The sequence below is a fragment of the Lithobates pipiens genome, unplaced genomic scaffold (genome assembly GCF_037356315.1).
Source record: "Lithobates pipiens isolate NorthernLeopardFrog02 unplaced genomic scaffold, aLitPip1_a1.2 Scaffold_13, whole genome shotgun sequence".
NCBI classification, from domain to species: domain Eukaryota; kingdom Metazoa; phylum Chordata; class Amphibia; order Anura; family Ranidae; genus Lithobates; species Lithobates pipiens.
Window position 1 is genome coordinate 489,486,812 of NW_027507718.1, and position 20,695 is coordinate 489,507,506.

Below are 20,695 nucleotides of genomic sequence, written 5' to 3' on the forward strand. Positions count from 1 at the left end.
TTATTTATTTTAGGCTTTTCCCCCCTCTGTTTTCACCTGGTGATCTGACCAATAATACCCCTCCTGTATTAGTGAGATACAACTCTGGAGGAAAACAGCAGACAGCACCATTGTCAGTCTGGGGGGGTTGTATTAGATGTTTTTTCTGGATTTACAACCACTAAACAAATTAAAGCCAGACTTCAGCTCACACTTTATAATCAGTTACAGCAAACAGTTTTATTTCCCTTTGAGATAAAGGATTTTAAAAATAAATAAAAGTGGATAATTTTAATCACCCCTGTCAGTGTTTAAAGTGTTACTAAACCCAGGACCCTGCATTCACTATATCCGGTCTCCCACAGTACACAGACCATGGAAATTCAGTTACCGTATTTGTGTATAACACGCACCTTTTCACCCTGAAAATCGGGTGCAAATACAGTGTGCGTGTTATACGCCAATACTTCAATTTTAGCTGCCTCGAAAGGGGGCGGGACGAGCGCCGCCAGATTACATTTTTAAGACTAAATAGGTTTAGGTTGGAATTCTACTTTAAAGTGGTTAAACGTTAAAAAAAAAAAAAAAAAAATCTTTAACATGCATGCCTATACGTACCTCGCTCTATGCAATGATTTTGTACAGAGCAGCACGGATCTACTGGGGTCCCCCACCAGCACGCCAGGCCTCTGCTCTTCCACTGGCAGACAGCGGGACTCGGCCCTGCCCACTGCTCGTGTGTTACAGCTTTTGAGTGACAGCTCCTGCTGCTATCAATCTGTCCAATGAGGAGAGCAAAAGTGGCTGGAGCGGTTCCGCTCGTGCACATCGTTGGCTGAGATTGGGCTCAGGTAAGAAAAAAAAGGGGGCGGTCTGGGGGAGCACAGAGGGGTTTTCATCTTAATGCATTAAGGTGAAAAACCTTAAGGCTTTATAACCACTTTAAGCTATGCAACCTGGTCTAGGACCTGCCTCAAACTGTGACTGGAAAACGAACGAGCAGCGGCAAACCAGTGAGGTTACCCCAATTCTCCTTGTGCTCTTCTAGGAAGTGCCAGCTTTGTCTGAGAGCCCATATTTACTCAGAATAATGCCCCTCCCTCCTAGTGTCTGAGTGCTGCTGTGCACAGCAATAGAGGAGGCCGTCCTCTTTGCCACTTCTGAACGCAGGTTTTGCTGGAACACATGGGAGGGATTACATAATGATCGCCCTACCTGATGGTGTGATGCTTTCCTCAGACGAGTATTCCAGAGTTGTCATCTCTTCCGGAATGTCCCCGCTGGTTGTTTTTGCATCGGTGATAGGTGGCACCGGGGTGCTGGTTTTGCTGACATTAACAGTGGCTGGGGTGGCAGTGGAGTTGTCAAGCTGCGTGTGATTGCTGAAGTCCGAGTCATTGCTTGCAGGGATGTGCGTGGAGATGGGGGACGTAGCATTGATTGTAGGTGCCAAGATAACCAGCGGAGTGGTGGTGACTGCTTGTGTCGGCTTGGGGTCGGCTCCGGCATTGCTGTCTGTGCTGGGTTGGACATTGAGGATGTGTAGCGTTGGACCGGACGTAATATTCAAAGGTGCTATGGTGGGAGACACTGAACAGACAAAGGAATGTATTAATATGTGGCTCTAACTTCTGCACAAGATGCTGTGAGGTGTATTTAGAAGGTGGAATAAATGATGGAGATGAGGAGCATACTTCTTTCCTATGATAGTCAGCACCAGCTAGTGATTGAGATTCTACTAGTATTACACTTCATGTTCTAGGGTGACAAAAGCTTACTTGATACACTAACTATAGAGCAGTGGTCTCCAAACTGTGGCCTTAACCCAGATGTGGCCCTTTTCTTTCCTTTACCTGGCCCTTGAAGCACTATTCATCCCCCAATGGGCATCAACAGAGCATCATTTTTGCCACTGATCCCAATTACGAGGCACTATTCCTTTAGCTAATACCAATGATAGGGCACTATACCTTTATTCAATACCAATGATGTGGCACTATTCCTCCAACTAATAGCAATGATGGGGCACTATTCCTCCAACCAATACCAATTATGTTGCACCATTCCTCCAACTAATACCAATGACGGGGCACTATTCCTTCCACTGATATCAATGATGGAGAAATATTGACCCATCGTTGGTATTAGTGGGAGTAATATTGCCCCATCATTGATATCGGTGGAAGGAATAATACCCCATCATTGATATCGGTGGAAGGAATAATGCCCCATCATTGATATCGGTGGAAGGAATAATACCCCATCATTGATATCGGTGGAAGGAATAATGCCCCATCATTGATATCGGTGGAAGGAATAATGCCCCATCATTGATATCGGTGGAAGGAATAATGCCCCATCATTGATATCGGTGGAAGGAATAATGCCCCATCATTGGTATTAGCTGGAGGAATGGTGCCCCATAATTGGTATTGGTTGTAGGAATAGTGTCCCATCATTGGTATTGGTGGAAGGAATGGTGCCCCATAATTGGTATTGGTTAGAAGAATGGTGCCCCAGCATTAGTATTGGTGGAGAGAATGGTACCCCATCATTGGTATTAGTTGGAGCAATATTGAGCCATCATTGGTATTAGTTGGAGGAATAGTGCTCCAACTAATACCAATGATGGGGTACCGTTCTCTCCACCAATACCAACGATGGGGCACCATTTTTCCAATCAATACCAATACTGGGGCACTATACCTTCAACCAATACCAATGAGGGGGCACCATTCCTCCCACCAATACCAATGATGGGACACTATTCCTACAACCAATACCAATTATGGGGCACCATTCCTTCAACTAATACCATTCCAACTAATACCAATAATGGGGTACCATTATTTTAACTAATATCAATGATGGGGCACTATACCTTCAACCAATACCAATGATGGGGCACGATTCCTTCCACTGATACCAATGATGGGGCACTAATCTTCCAACCAGTGGTGGCTGGTGCTCAATATTGTTTTGGAGAGGGCAAACAAACCTGCCCTGCACGGGAGATGGATGGCGTCGATCAGTGCCGTCCTAAGTCTCCCAGCCAATTGGGTCTCAGGACCCACTTCCTGAGTAGCAGCTTTAAACAAGCCTGCTGTTTCTTTTACAAATCACCTCCGTATTTTAAGCCATAGGAGAGGTTTCCTCTTTCCTCATGCTAGACTAGTAATCAGTAAAAGAACTAAACATCTGAGCTTTGCTGTAACATTTAACAAGCAATGCACAATCATATATAGACAGTAACTATTTAACCCTTTAGCTGCCAACTTATGTCATATGCCAGAAGCAGACAGCATTACATCACTTCTGGGTTCAAATGTCACATTGCCCCGACCTCTGTGGTAGTGGAAGAAGCTAATGGAGTGAGAACCACACTCTATCAAGTGCTAAAAAAAATAAAGAATATATACATTTTCGGGCTGTACCCACACACACACACACAAACACAAACACGTTCGAGATCCTATGTACAAAAACATCAACTGTATTACACGTGTTGCATATCACAATGCACGCTGCAGTTAAAGCAAAAATTCGGATAAAAACTGATGACCCATAGGGGCTTCTAAAGCATCACCTATGGAAGACTTTTGGGTACTGAAGTTGGTCATCGTTTCCATGGAGCACAGGACTTCAAGGCTTGACAGGTTTGGTATCCATCTACTCAGCACAACCTCTTTTTTATAATTTACCAAAATTAACTTAAAATTATTTTTTACTGAAAATGTGCTTGATAAACGGTTTGTGTTAACCACTTCATGACCAAGCCTATTTTTGACGATTGTTGTTTCCAAGTTAAAATCATTTTTTTTTTGCTAGAAAATAAATGAGAACCCCCAAATATTAGATTTTTTATTTTTATTTTTTTAGCAAAGACCCTAGAGAATAACATGGCGGTTGTTGCAATATTTTATGTCACACGGTATTTGCACAGCGGTCCTTCAAGCGCAATCTTTTGGGAAAAAATTTTATTTTTTTTAAATTAAAAAATAAGAAAACTGTAAAGTTATCCCAGTTTTTTGCATAATGTGAAAAACGATTTTAAATAGAGTAAATAGACAGCCAACATGTTACGCTTGCATGCACTCATGGAATGGTGACAAACTACAGTACTTAAACTCCATAGGCGACGTTTAAATATTTTTAACGGTTACCTGTTTAGAGTTACAGAGGAGTTTTTTTGCTAGAATTATTGCTCTCGCTCTAACAATCACAGCGATATCACACATGTGCGATTTGAACACCATTTACATTTGCGGGCGTTACTTACATATGCACGTTTTTTGGTGCATGAGCTCGTGGGGCGCTTTTAACTTTTTTTTTCCCCCCTTTTTTTGTTATTTTACAAAAAAATCTGATCACTTTTATTGTGGTCACAAGGAATGTAAACATTCCTAGTGACAGTAATAGGCGGTGACAGATACTCTTTAAGGACCCCAAACCCCTCTTCTGCGCTTCAAAAGTATTCAAAATGGCAAAATCTGCATTTTGGAATACTGACTTTTTTTTTTTTTTAATCTGCACCATTGGCAGCCGAGTAAAAAAAAAGTGACATTGTGACATCACTTCCATGTTTTTACATCAGAGACCCAATCAAAGTAATTTCCAACTTCGTTTGAGGCTCCACACAGCCAGTGGACGTGACGGATGGTCGCTCCGGTCTTCCGGTGGGACGGGAGACCTGGGCAGAGCGGCAGGAGGGGGGGATGTCCCCTCCCGCTCCACTCATTCAGCTGTCAGTGGGGTTCCCCTGTTGACAGCTGAAGTGTAAACAAACTCCTGCCAATTGGAGTAAAAAAATAAGCAGCCGAGCAATGTTTATCAACAACATTGCTCAGCCACTCAGCTTAAAGGGCCAAAACAAAAATGGTTTCTTTCTGTATCTTACTGTTTTTTGTTTTTTTCAAACGAATGAACTTTGATCTGCAGATGAAGTCAGTTTAACCACTTAAGGACTGTCCTACACTGCCGCAGGGTGGCCCTTAAGTGCAAAATCATGTACCTGTAAGCGATTCTCATGCACGGCTCTCGTGCATGGTTCTGGGGCACAAGTGCCGCTGGAGCTATGCTCCCGCTGTGATTGGATACAGCGGGAGCCAATCAGCAGGTCCTGCACTCACTGGAGAGAAAGGAGGACAGTCCGTCTATGTAAACAAGGCAGATCGTCCTTCTGTCAGACAGGAAGAGGGTCTACTGTAATTCCTGCTATTTAGGAACACAGATGTGTCTCTTCCTCATGTAAGAAAACACTCATAGGGAACACAGTTAACCTTTTGATTACACCTGTCAACCCCTTCCCTGCCAGTGTCATTTATACAGCATCAGCGCATTATTTTTTTTTTTTTTTTTTTTTTTAGCATTGATCGCTGTATTGGTGTCACTGGTCCCCAAAAAAAGTGTCCACCAAGTGTCAAATTTATCCATGGCAATGTCGCAGTCCCGCTAAAAATCCCCGATTGCCATCATTACTAGTAAAAACATAAAAAAAAAAAAATTAAAAACAGTCCCTAAATATATCCCATAGTTTGTAGACGCTATAACAACTTTTGAACAAACCAAATCAATATATGCTTTTTGGGATTTTTATTTTTTTTTACTAAAAATATGTAGCACAATACAAATTGCCCAAAAATCGATGAAGAAATTAGATTTTTTTTACTCATTATTGAGAATGTTTTATAGCAGAAAGTAAAAAAAAAAAAAAAAAAAAGTTGTTTTGGGTTTTTTTTTACTCAAAAGTGTCTGTCTTTTTTTTTTTATAGCAAAAAAAAAATAAAAGCCACAGAAATCAAATACCACTAAAAGAAAGCTCTATTTGTGGGGAAAAGAAGACATTTCATTTGGGTCTGGATATAGCATTGCACGACTGCGCAATTGCCAGTAAGAGCAACGCAGCGCCGTAACACAAAAAATGGCCTGGTCAGGAAGTGGGTAAAACCTTCCACAGCTGAAGTGACAATAACCTGTCAAGTAAAAAAAAATAAAAAAAAACTTTTTTGTTTTTAAAAATCTCCCTCTGTTTAACCCTTTATTAACCCTTAATGTATGCTAATCAGCCTTATCTAAATATTCTCCTCCTATTTAAATATTTTCCTGCTGATTTGTTTTGGTTCATTTCTATTTTATAAATTATTATTAATTAAATGTTCCTCTGTTTAACCTCTTATTAACCCTTAACGTGCCCTAATCAGCTTTAACTAATTATTCTCCTATCTAATTCGATTTTTTTTTTCTTATATTGTTATGTTTTTAAAAAATTCAATAAAAATAATATTCAACCTTAATTATTTTGGGTTCATTTCTATTTTATAAACTATTACTAATAACATTTTTTGTGTGCGTTTGCTTTACATGTTTCAAAAACGCGCAAAAAAAAAAAAAAACTCGTAAACAACTTTTCAATGCTTCACATTCCTAGTTATAACCTTCCCATAGTCCTACTTTATGGCTAACATACAGAAGTAAACCTTCAAATATTTTATTTTAATGTACAACAGAAAAAGTTCTGTAATGCAGCGATTGCAGAGTAACGGTCATCTATACCCACCTGTGGTGACATTGTCTGCAGCCACGCACGTCAGCGAGCACGCCAGCAGTACAAACCCATGCCAGGAATCCATGGCACTCTGAAACACACAGGAAATGGAGAATTAGCACATATATAAAACTGGCAAACAAGGCAACAGTACTGAATGACATTAGAAGCTTTTCGAACTGAAGTCCCATACATGATGTGTTGGCTCTCCAAAGTCCAAAGCCCGCCAACACTGGCACTGAAACCAGAACACAATCTAGAGCACCAAGAGGAACCTCAGAGGTCACTGCTGATTGTACCATAAATACCAACTCCAACCAATGCCCTTTTTTTTTTTTGTTTAATATGTTTTGGATGGTGTGGAGAGGGGTTAGAACCTCAAATAAAAAGTTTATTCTACTTATATCACCTTTCCTGGATCACCAATTTATCACAGGTAAGTTATAAAGCAACGTCAATTGAATCACTTCAATACTGGGCACATTCACCCCCTTCATGCCCGGGCCAATTTTCAGCTTTTAGCATTTTCACACTTTGAATGACAATTGCGCAGTCATGCAACACTGAACCCATTTGAAATTGTAATCTTTTTTTTTTCCCCCACACAAATATTCTTTTGGCATTATTCGATCACCATCGGGTTTTCTATTTTTTGCTAAACAAATAAAGAACGAACATTTTTGAAAAATAATTTTTTTTTAAACGTTTGTTATAAAATTTTGAAAATACGTTTTCTCCTTCACTGATTGGCACTGATGAGGCTACACTAATATGTAGCAATTATGGGCAGCGACAGGCGGCACCGACCGGGAGGCAGCGACAGGCGGCACCGACCGGGAGGCAGCGACAGGCGGCACCGACCAGGAGGCAGCGACAGGCGGCACCGACCAGGAGGCAGCGACAGGCGGCACCGACCAGGAGGCAGCGACAGGCGGCACCGACCAGGAGGCAGCGACAGGCGGCACCGACCAGGAGGCAGCGACAGGTGGCACCGACCAGGAGGCAGCGACAGGCGGCACCGACCGGGAGGCAGCGACAGGCGGCACCGACCGGGAGGCAGCGACAGGCGGCACCGACCGGGAGGCAGCGACAGGCGGCACCGACCGGGAGGCAGCGACAGGCGGCACCGACCAGGAGGCACCGACCAGGAGGCAGCGACCAGGAGGCACCGACCAGGAGGCACCGACCAGGAGGCAGCGACAGGCGGCACCGACCAGGCGGCACCGACCAGGAGGCAGCGACAGGCGGCACCGACCAGGAGGCAGCGACAGGCGGCACCGACCAGGAGGCAGCGACAGGCGGCACCGACCAGGAGGCAGCGACAGGCGGCACCGACCAGGAGGCAGCGACAGGCAGCACCGACCAGGAGAAACTGACAGGGGGCACTAACAGGCGGCACTGATGAGGAGGCACCAATATGCAACTCTGATCAGTGTCACTGATATGCGGCACTGACATGCAGCTCTTATCAGTGGCACTGATGGGTGGCAATGATGGGCACTGATGAGGAGGCACTTACAGGCATTACTGATGGGCACCGATCGGCATCACAGGTGGCGCTGCACAGATTATCCCGGCTCTCCTCTGCTCATGCCCTGTCATCGGTGAATATAGAAATGCCAATAACTGGCACTTCCTGGTAACGCTGTGATTGGACACAGCTGATCACATGGTAAAGAGACTATATCATAGGCCCTTTACCACAGATCGCTGTGCCCGAGTGGCTTGTTCTGTTGGACATCATATGACGTCCAATCAGATCGGGAGGAACCACCGCTCAGCCATCATTCTGCTATAGGTTGGACGGAATGAGGTTAAGCAGAGTTAAAAAAAACCAAAAAAAAAAAAACCCTATCGTGGATAAAAATTTAAATTTTAATCAAAACCTTTCATTTCCTATTTTAAAAACTTTTTTTTTTAATTTAGTGATGATCACTGGGTCTCTATGCTTGTCTATGCAATTCAGGGAAATTATAGCTGGTGGGGGGCTCTCAATAGTTTCCTGAAAACAGCTGACCAACTAGGTAACGCCTGTATGTAATGCTAAGCCTGCATTTACTTTGACTTCACTGCACACTGTGAGCTTCTCACAGTCTGCATTTAACAGCTGCAGCAAGTCAGAGGCAGTCTCATTTCTGAGCTGGAAGATATTTAGCCCCATCCCTGTCCCGCCCCCTTCATTCAGTTCTTTCAGTGATGGTCTGCCTAGAAAACCTCACTCCTCCGCACTGGCATCTACCCTTCATTAGCATAACTCCTCCCGAGAGCCCGCCCACTACCATCAGGATCAGGTCTGAGAACTGTTGGAGAGGAGTAGAGAGGCAGGAGGAGTTCAAGAAACTATGTACAGCACCCTGCTGGCCCCTCCCACCAGCCATGATCTTCTTCTATTGCATAGAGAAGCACAGAGACCCAATAAAAGGCATTACTGGCTCTGCAATAAGGTCATGGAAATGGGAAGTTTTTATTAATAATTATTTTATTTTTGAAAACAACAAAAAAACAACATTAGCATGTTGACAATGGGAAAGGAAAGAACCAGGAAACACCAATTATAAGCATAATGAACTTCAGCTTTAAGCCACCAATATTGTATGTGAAGGATTGGATTTGAGCAAATAGTCATTTATCCATTCAATACTGAGCACTTTTACCCCCTTCCCGCCCAGGCCGATTTCCAGCTTCGGGTGCCGATGCACGTAGCCAGCGGTTGCGATGACCGCCAGGCCCCCCACGATTGCGGGCACAAGAGCCAGAACAGGGACGTGTGTGTAAACTACTTGCTAGGAACAACGATCTGTCTACCCCTCTAGTCAGTTCCCTCCCCCTACAGTTAGAACCCACACGAGGGAACACATTTAATGCCTTGCTCACCCTCTGGTGTTAACCCCTTCTGTGCCAGTGACATTTACACAGTAATTGGTGCAGTTTTATAGCATTGATCGCTGTATAAACGTGAATGGTCCCAAATATGTTTCAAAAGTGTCCGATGTGTCTGCCATTATGTCGCAGTCCCGATAAAAATCGCTGATTACCGCCATTACTAATAAAAATGTTTCCCCTATTTTGTAGACGCTATAACTTTTGTGCAAACCAATCAATATACGCCTATTGTGATTTTTACCACCAAAAATATGTAGAAGAGTACTATTCAGTTTACTAATGTGATTAGCTGTGATTGGCCAGAGCTAATCACATGCCATAGGTGGGCTGTGATTGGCCCTGTCTATACCATGTGATCACTGTGACCAATCACCACAATAGTACACAATGAAAAGGCATGAATCAAAGTATTTTGTTGTGTACAATTGTCATTCGTTGTGTACAATTGTCATTCGTTGTGTACAATTGTCATTCGTTGTGTACAATTGTCATTCGTTGTGTACAATTGTCATTCGTTGTGTACAATTGTCATTCGTTGTGTACAATTGTCATTCGTTGTGTACAATTGTCATTCGTTGTGTACAATTGTCATTCGTTGTGTACAATTGTCATTCGTTGTGTACAATTGTCATTCGTTGTGTACAATTGTCATGTGATCTGCTGTGATTGGCCCTGTCTATGCCATGTGATCACTGTGACTAATCACCACAACAGTACACAATGAAAAGGCATGAATCAAAGTCTCACATTGTGCACAATTGTCATGTGATCTGCTGTGATTGGCCACAGCGATCACGTGGTACTGGCAGCAGTATAGTGATCTTTCATTGGCTGTGTCCGATGGACACAGCTGATGATAGATTGTGCTGGAGAGCGATCTGTTGGATGTGCATGAGGTGTGAACCTGGAAGGATTTCATAAGTCTTCCTCCCAAGATACCAGGGGTCCTGCCCGGACCTATTGTAATATAGTGATACTAAACCCAAAAGAAAACATTATACTGCAACCTACCAGTCCTTAGATGTGGTGGCTGCATTTGTTTTCTTTTTTAGGCTCTCCTTCCTTTATTTTCACCTGGTGATCTAGCCAGATAAGTCTGTTATTTTTCAAAAGAACAAGCTCTCTTGCAGATGTATCAGTTACATGGATGAGACAAATCATTTACCCGAAAAGGAAAAAACATTTGCTTTAACTACTTATAAAGTATTAGCTAGAAACTTCAGTTTGCTAGTGTATCTAAATCTGCAAGTACATCTACTGCTCCCCTTCCCTCCCTTTTTAAACTGATAATGCTGCTGTCCCTCCTCTGCTTTTTCATCCCGAGTTGTGTCTCACTAATACAGGAGATGTGTTACTGGCCAGATCACCAGGTGAAAACAGAGGGGGAAAATGCCTAAAAAAGAAAACAAATGCCGCCGTCACATCGAATGACTGGTAAGCTGCAATATATTACATTTTTGGTTTTGGGTTTAATACCACTTTAACAAACGTGACATTCTTCTGCAGCAACACGCCTGGCCGTTCTATGTAAATTCAATGATTCATGCAGAATGCCTTAGACAGCCGTGATAGAAACATGGCTTCCGTTTTGCAACCTCGATGTTCCATGTATGAGACGATTGCGGTGAGGTTGTGACACAAACAATGCAGAAACTCCATTACAGCACCAACTGTCAGAGGACAGATCCAGATAAGAGAGGGAGAGGACAAGCAATGTGCTTCTGGGTGGAGGGGAAGTTCAAACCACAAAGTAACAAAACAGATCATAAACAATACAAAGAAAACGACTGCAGGAACTCTGCAGTATTGCGGCTTAGTGGATAACACCGTGGGTTCAATGCCCAAGAAGACAGACATTTGAAGGCGTGCCAAAATAAATAATGCAGAAAGCTACCGTCGTCCCAAAGAAGTCGAAAGGAGATTTAGGCTACTTTCACACTGGGGCGTTGCGGGCACTGGCGGTAAAAAGGCGATATATTTAGCAATGCTTTACCATTGCTTCAGCGGTGCTATTCGCCCGCTAGCGGGGAAGTGTTAACCCCAGTTAGCGGCCAAAAAAGGGTTAAAACCACATGCAAAGCGCAGATTCAGCGGGTTTGCAGCGCTGCCCCATTATTTTCTATGGGAAGGGGCGCTTTAGGAGCGGTAAATAGACCACTCCTACAGCGCCCCAAAGATGCGGATGGCAGGACTTTTTCAAACGTCCTGCAAGCACACTAATATATACATATATATATATATATCTCAATCCTGATGTACTGCCGGTTTATATTTACCTACACACATATATTATATATCGCTCTCTCTATAATTAATATATATATATAAATATATAAATATATATATATATATATATATATATATATATATATATATATATATATATATATATATATATATATATATATATATATATATATATATATATATATATATATACATACACACACATACACACACACATACATCTTTTTTTATATAATATATATAAAAATATATATTATATAAAGAGATATATATAGATTTATATCTATATATCAATCCTGATGTACTGCCGGTTTGCCTTACTTGCAATGCCGGCGCCTGCACCTGAGGCCAATGGATGAACTGGCTTGGGCTGCGGGCATTGTGGGATCCCTGGACAGGTAAGAGACAGGTAAGTGTCCTTATATTGAAAGTTAGCTACAGCATTTGTAGCTCTTGAGTGAATTTTTATTTTTACAGCCTAGAACTCTGCTTTAAGAGCTCCTCATTTTTCACCAAGCACTGGAGTCCATACACCTTCCTGATAACCAACACCTACGTCATCTATCAAGGCACCTTCTGCACCCCACTTTTTTTCTTTCCCTCAATCAGAATGGTTTGGTCCAGTAAATCATTATTATGTCTTTTCCTTTTTTCAGCTTTGGTGCTTTCTGTGCCAGATCTCTACACACAACCTCCGGCACCTTCACCTCTCTGGCTGGATGGTGCCATTCTGATGGACCCCGTTGGCAGGGTCAGAGGCTGAATCTTTTCTCCAACACTTGTGGCCGCTCCGGCCTGCCAATAACCCCGAGTGTTCCTTAATCTGGCTCTTCGGGGGGCCTCGGCGTTACCTGGCTACAGCCGGCTCACCTCCAAGTCTTTGATGTGGCTCAGAAACGTTCGTTCTCCCCCACAGTCCCTGTGAATGGGCAGATAATTCCCACAATCACCAGCCATTCTCCTAATGGGCTCTCCGCTCAGGCGATTAGCAGGAGGGGCGCCAACAAGGAGGGAAAAAATGTCTTACAAATTGCTGCCCTCCTGAACCCACCTGACAGTTTTCCATATAAATGCAGATTATTATTGGGGGGGTTGGGGGTCCTCAGACTCAACAGTACAGAGCGCCATTATTTAAATCACATTCATTTGCATAATTCAGGGTTTTGTCTTAGAACGTTCTACATCTCCTGGTAGTTGATGGAAACAATGTATCTGGCTCACAAAGCGGAGATTAATTATCCTGCTGGTGGAGGCCTGTAAATGACTATTGAAAGATGGAAAATACAGACAAGAAAAATGCTAATTAAAAAAAAAAAAAAAAAAAGACAGACACACACACACACACACACAACACACACACACACACACACACACACCACCATTCAGTGCAGAAATCATTTAAAGCAGCGTCAAAAAGCTTACCAATCAGATGTGGTGGTTGCATTTTTTTGGCTTTTTCCTCTCGTTTTTACCTGGTAACACACCTCCTGTATTAGAATGCCCCCACTCTGGATGAAGGAGCACAGGAGGCAACAATTGAACAGCAACATTGTCAGTCTGGGTGGAGGGGAGTGTTAGATGTACTATCCGATTTAAATACACTAGCAAATTGATGACAACCTCCAGCTAATACTTTAGGCCAGGGGTCTCAAACTGGTGGGCCTGCAGCTGCTGCAAAACTACTATGAGGCATTGCAAGGCTGACAGTTACAAGCATGACTCCCACAGGAAGAGGCACAATGGGACTTGTAGTTTCACAACAGCTGGAGGGCCGCCAGTTTGAGACCTCTGCATTGGGCAGTTAAAGGTATTTTTCCTTTTGTGATAAAGGTTTTACATAATAAAAGCTTAACAGAGAGGAAAAAGAACGGTAATACTATGCCAAATCCAGTAATGATTATAAACAAAGAAATCTCCCCTAAGGTGGACTTTAAAGTCCACCTTGGGGAAGATTTCTTTCTTTATGTACATAATAAAAGCTAATCCTTGTAAGCACCCGTCAGTGTTACACAGTCTGTACAAGCCCTGATACCTCTGTAACTGATACCTCTGTAAGAGAGCTTGTTCTCTTTTGAAAAACAACAGACTTGCTGGCTGGATCCCTAGCTGAAAATAGGATAGAAGCCTAAAAATGAATATGAATGCCGCCATTGCATCGAAGTATTGATAAACTGCAATCTAATGTTTGCTTTTGGGTTTAAAACCGCTTTAAACATACATGGAGCGTTTTTGAACCAAATAGATGAAAGGAAACGTAATGTATTTTTGTACTTCACCCCTTTTCACCGACTGTGCGTAAATATGCAGCCTCGGCTTGAAAGGGTTGTAATGGGGTGATGCGTCCCTTTTTTTTTTTTAGAACGGACGGTTAGCTTTGTTGGGATAACAACTGATGCGGCTAAGAAGCCACTCGGCTGCTATCCCAAGCAGCAGGAGGGGACATTGGCGCCCCCCCCCCCCCCCCTTCCACGGCTTGCCCGGCTCTCTCGTCCCACTGGGAGGCCCAAGTGATCAGCGGGCACGTCCACCAGCTGGCCGAAGACCTGAATGAAGCCAGACTCCGCTTTGATCGGGTCTCGGATCTAGTAACCTGGAAGCAATGACATGATATCCCTTCCGAGAAGTAGAGTAAACCGCGCTAATCAACTGCGATATCACTTCCGGTTTACAGACGACTTAAAAGGCGCCAAATTTAAAAAAATGACAGCATTCAAAAAAGCCAAACTTGGCATTTTGAATACTTTTAAGTGCAAAGAAGGATTACCTTACAGATTACCTGTCAATGCCCATTACTGTCACAAGGGATGTTTACATTTCTTGCAATGTTAAAAAAAAAAAAAAAAAAAAAAAAGGTATATACACACACATACATTAATATTATACACACACATACATTAATATTATATATATATATATATATATATATAGCCACGATCGAAAATATGAAAGGTGTTCAAACCACACATGTAAGGTATCGCCATGATTGTTAGAGCGAGGGCAATAATTCTAGCACAGGACCTCCTCTAACTCTGAACTGGTAGCCTGTAGAAATTTTTAAAGCATAACCTATGGAGATTTTTTAAGTACCCTCGTTTGTCGCCATTCAATGAGTGTGCGCAACTATAAAGCATGACATGTCAGGCATCTATTTACTTGGCGTAACATCATCCTTAACATTATACAAATTGGGCCAATTTCACTGTTTTGTTTTTCCATTCATGAAAATGTATTCCCCCCCCCCCCCCCCCCCAAATAATGCGCTCAAAAGACCGCTGAGCAAATAGTGTGGCAAAACTTTACACCAACTGCCATTTTATTCCCTAGGATTTCTTTTGGTGGTATTCGATCACCTCTGCGTCTCTCCCCATGCCGTTTTTTTTTTAAAAGGTACTGTACCCCACATTCCCGGGAGACTAGGTCCCCGGACCAATTAGTAAGTGCAGCGAGCTTCGTGCCTGTGGTGTAGGGAATTGGCTGTGAGGCTGAAAGACTTTACTGCCGAGTTCCCTTACCAGGAATGGCGGCGGCTGCACCCGAAAGCCAATGTGAAGAGCGGCTGCGGTGCCGACATCGTGGGCTCCCTGGACAGGTAAGTGTCCATATATTAAAAGTCAGCAGCTGAAGTATTTGTAGCTGCTGACTTAATTTTTTGTGGGGGGCAGACCTCCTCTTTAAGTGGATAAAGAATGTCACCATTGCTCAGCCAATGATTGTCCACCTGGCTCCTTTAATTATTTGATGAACTTTTGTCAAGCCAGGTGGGACACACAGGGCCACCATCGGTTGATTTTCTACTGGTAGGATCACCCAGTGAACCTGCCAGTAACACACTTCCTGTCCTTGGGTGGCTACACTCACTCCTCCACTATATCAATGGAGGGAGCCATGGTTGTCACTCAGCCTGGACTTTAAGGCTGGGGTCACAGATACAGACAACTGTCATCCTACTTTGTTCTGACATCAGTCCTACATCTGTCCTACTTGAACAAACAGGATATGACTTTTATCCGACTTTGTTATAGCACGACTTGTCCATACCTCCCAACTTTCTGAGATGGGAACGAGGGAGACCTATCAGCAAAAGTATGCAGGCATAGGACACATCCCCTGCCACACCCCCTTAACGACTTCCCGCCCAGCCTATAGCAAAATGATGGCCGGCAGTGGTTCAGTTATCCTGACTGGGGGTCATATGATGTCCTTTAGGATAACAGCCGACGCGCACCTCGGTGGTGTGGTGTGACAGTCTAGGCTCTTTACCATGTGATCAGCCGTGTCCAATCACGACTGATCAAGATGTCAACAAGAAAAGCTGTTGATCGGCTTTTCCTCACTTGCGTCTGATAGACGTGAGTAGAAGAGAGCCAATCGGCGGCTCTCCTGGCAGGGGGGCCACCCCCCCCCCCTTCGGATGCCCGCACTAGACCACCAGGAGAGCCGCCAGGACCACCAGGGAAGGGGGAAATGTTTGCCACTTTTTTGCACATGTGGATGGCCATGGGGTACATACCTGTCCATCCACATGTGCAAATTATGCCCAATCAGTGCCCACAAATGGACACTGACGGGCACCATTATATAACATATGGTGCCCATCAGTGCGGCCGAGTGCCCATCAGTGCGGCCCACGAGTGCCCATCAGTGCGGCCCACGAGTGCCCATCAGTGCCGCCCACGAGTGCCCATCAGTGCCGCCCACGAGTGCCCATCAGTGCCGCCCACGAGTGCCCATCAGTGCCGCCCACGAGTGCCCATCAGTGCCGCCCACGAGTGCCCATCAGTGCCGCCCACGAGTGCCCACTAGTGCGGCCCACGAATGCCCATCAGTGCGGCCCACGAATGCCCATCAGTGCGGCCCACGAGTGCCCATCAGTGCGGCCCACGAGTGCCCATCAGTGCGGCCCATGAGTGCCCATCAGTGGCACCTCATTGGTGCCACCTTATTGGTGCAATGAAGAAAAAAAACATACTTATTTACAAAAATTTTTAACAGAAACAAAGAAAAACTTTTTTTTCAACATTTTTTATTTGTTGCGCAAAAAATACAAACCGCAGAGGTGATCAAATACCACCAAAAGAAAACTATTTGTGGGGACAAAATTATAAAAAATGTGTTTGTGTACAGTGTAGCATGACCGCGCAATTGTCATTCAAATTGCGACAGTGCTGAAAATTGGCTTGGGCAGCAAGGTGTCTAAGTGCCTGGTATTGAAGTGGTTAAAGGAGAATTGTACAAAAAAAACAAGATTGGTGAAACCCACAAGGTGCTTTTTTTTTTACCCCTAATATTCCTTTATATTGGCTTTTAAAATTTACAAATGCAGCAATTAAGGAATTGGATGAAAGGTTTAGCACTGGGAAACACTTTCTGATAGATATAAAGTGCATTTTATATACAACTATATAGATCAGACCAAAATGAGGGACAAATGAGGAGGAATGAGGGACAGAGGGACATTGCTCGAAATAAGGGACAGTCCCTCCAAAACAGGGAGTTGGGAGGTATGCTCGTCTTTTGACCAATCAAAACAATCCCAGTGTGACGTAAATTCCTTTTACTGCTGCTGTAATCACCATGTTGGATGTCACAAGTTGGATGGTTCGTACAAGGATCCTACTTCAGTGATAATCAATGGGCTGAAGTCAGACCAAAGTAGTGCAGGAACCTTTTCCAAAGTCGGACTGACTTGTGTCGGACCAGTTACGACGGCTCTCATAGGGAAACATTGATTTTCACACGTCATGCGACATGAGCTCCCAATGTCGGAGCGTTTGTCATACAAGTGTGAACCCGGATTAAACATCTCCCTCTTTTCATCTCCATTACACAGGGGTGGGAGGATTAATAGTTTTCATTACATTTCTTTTGCTTTCAGTCCAGCCCACAGGAAGTGACAGGGACACAGTATTTCTGGCAAGATCAACAGGTATTTTCTGTACTTGCAGAAAACATTATTAGTCTAAAACTAACGCAGCCACCATTTAAAGTGGTAGTAAAGACAGCTTTGTGATATTTTACCTACAGATAAGCCTATAATAAAGCGTACCTGTAAGTAAAATGAACAACTCCTAAACTAGCAATGTAGGAGGTATTCACCCTGCATGCAGCCAGTGACCTCACCGGCACATGCGCTCTTAAGGCCCAACGCGGTATGCTTCGTCCCGGAACCAAGGGCTTCCGCGCACATGAGCAGGAGTGATGTTATCACGCCTCCGGACACACAGCGTGGGAGCCCACGAACCCAGAAGACAGACTGGGGGAAAATGTCAGCCCTCTTCATAGGCAACAGCTTGCCAGGTGGGTGGGTCTTCATTTCAAGTAAAAAATTTCATATATGCTAGTTAGATCTGCACGATTCTGGCCAAAATGAGAATCTTAATTTTTTTTGCTTAAAATAAAAATAAAAAATCTTTCACATTATCAAAAAATAAAAAATGCCCTAACTTTTCGGGTTAGTTTTTTTTTTGTTTTTTTTTTTTTAATTCATGAAAGTAATTCCCCCCCCCCCCCCCCAAAAAATTGCATTTGAAAGACCACTGCGCAAATACAGTGCGACATAAAATATTACAACCACCATTTTATTCTCTAAGGTGTCTACTAAATATATATATAAAATGTTTGGGGGTTCCAAGTAATAGTATTAGTAGTATTTTAACTTGAAACCAACAAATATCAGAAAAAGGTTTAGTGTTTAAAGTGGAGTTCCACCCCAACAAAAAAATAAATAAATTACTGAAAAAAAACAACAACTCACATCTACATGTCTGTTGCTAGGGGGTCCCTCGTAGTCTGCCTCCTTTGGGGCCTGGGATCCTGACATTAGTTCCCTCGGCGCAGGAAGGGAGATCGCCTTTCTCCCCTTTACTCTTGTCAAACATCTGGGACACGTGACAGGTCCCAGATGATTGCGAAACCAAGACCGTGATTGGCCGCGCATTCATCTGGGACGCGTGACAGGTCCCAGATGATTGCACGGCCAATCACAGCGCCAACCTTGACTTTAGTCAAGATCACGATTGTTGACGATTAATTGTGCAGCCCTAATGCTAGTATTTGATGCATGCCAGCACATTGTCGTTGTCTGACAGGTGTGTTTTTTTTTTAATTAATGTTTTTTTTTTTTTAACTATGCCATGGTTTACTACTTTAAAGGACTGGTAAGCTGCAACACATTACATTTTTGTTATTAAAAATTACGATAGAGTGATAATTAATGTTAACCGCTTCCGGACCAGCCGTCGCAGTTTTACTGCAGCAGGTTGGTTCCCCTGCGCAAAACCACGTAACTGTACATGGGCTCACAGGGTCCGAATAGCAGGCGCGCACATGCTGCACAGCAGGGGTGCCAATGCTCGTGGCCGATGGTCTCCATGACTGCCCGCCACGAGCAATCGTGAGCTGGAGACACAGAACAGGGACACGTGTGTGTAAAACACAAACTTCCCTGTTCTGTTCTGAGAGGAGAGACAGATCGTGCGTTCCTATTAGCTAGGAACCAAGATCTGTCACTTCCTGTAGTTAGTCCCCTCCCTCTTCAGTTAGAATCACCCCCAGGGAACACAGTTAACCCCTTCACCGCCCCCTAGTGTTAACCCCTTCACTGCCAGTGACATTTTTACAGTAATCAATGCATTTTTAATTGCACTCATCACTGTATTAATGCCAATGGTTCCAAAAATGTGTCAAAATTGTCCGATGTTTCCACCATGTCGCAGTCAGGATCGCCGCCATTACTAGAAACAAAAAAAATAAAAAATAATGCCATAAATCTATCCCCTATTTTGTAGATGCTATAACTTTTGCGCAAACCAATCAATATACACTTATTGCGATTTTTTTTTAAACAAAAATATATATAAGAATACATATTTCCCTAAACTGAGGGAAAAAATAGTTTTTTTAAAATATATTTTTGGGGGATATTTATTATAGCAAAAGTAAAAAAATAAAGTTTTTTTTAAATTATCGCTTTTTTTTGTGTTTATAGCACAAAAAATAAAAACCGCAGAGGTGATTACATACTATCAAAAGAAAGCTCTATCCGTGGGGAAAAAAGGATGTAAATTTTGTTTGGATACAACGTTGCACGGCCGCGCAGTTGTCAGTTAAAGCGATGCAGTGCCGAATCGCAAAAAGTACTCTGGTCAGGAAGGGGGTACATTCTTTTCCGGGGCTCAAGTGGTAAGTGTTACTAAACCCACAACAGTAAAATCAGTCTGTATATGCAGCATGGCATGCTTGTTATACTCACTGTGGACAAGAACCAAAATGATGGGTTGTCACCGGGACAGAAGGCACAGACAATAAAGCAGTCAGAAAACCCTTCCTTGCGCTAATACAAACAGGTGCTGGTCCGTGTCCCAATTGGAGATACTTCCTGTACTGACAAGAAGCTGCGTAAACTGTCGGCGCTATATAAATCCTGTATAATAATAATAAGCACAATAATAATAAAAAAACAAAAAAGCATTCAGTCACTTCTCTTGCCTGACCAATAGGTGGCACTGCTGCACACCCAGATGCCGTGTCTCCCTTTACTCAAGCAGCTGAAATCATTCCATTGAAATCTCAACTCTCCTTTTCATCTATTTTCATTAATGAAATATTTATGGGTTTTATCCTGCTCAATAAAATACACACAATGTGCAAAGAAATCATAATTCTCATTTATTAATGAACAAGCCATTTCCTGGACTGAGCAGAGCTGCAGATTCCACTAAGACGATATAGAAGTTGATGCAGCAAATTATTTAAAGTGCTAGTCAACAGAGGATGGAAACACACAGATAACCATTCAGGGACGTCCACAAGGAAGCAGCGGCATAAAGCAGTACACAGAAGAGGAGGAATACTTAAACAGTAAACCTAGGGCGGACTTTAAAGGCATAGGGAACAACGACGAAGTATAGAAAAATAATCTTTATTGAAGAATACATAGCATGAATAGAACATTCAAAGAATTAAAAATCATGTATGATACACAATATACAGTGAGCCCTTGTACGTCAACACTTTTCACCGTTAGGCTTCTTCAGGACACAT

General features: G+C 43.1%; 1 protein-coding gene across 1 annotated transcript in view; it reads right to left on the reverse strand.

Moving 5' to 3' along the window:
- PTPRA (protein tyrosine phosphatase receptor type A) overlaps window positions 1–20,695 on the reverse strand; it is a 206,262-nt gene that overhangs the window by 51,121 nt on the left and 134,446 nt on the right. The window contains exons 4-5 of the mRNA XM_077478003.1: window positions 6,536–6,614; window positions 1,195–1,569 (exon numbers count right to left, since the gene is read on the reverse strand). Of these exons, the coding sequence (XP_077334129.1) occupies window positions 1,195–1,569; window positions 6,536–6,608 (448 nt within the window). The 5' untranslated portion in view covers window positions 6,609–6,614. The remainder of the gene's footprint in view (window positions 1–1,194; window positions 1,570–6,535; window positions 6,615–20,695) is intronic.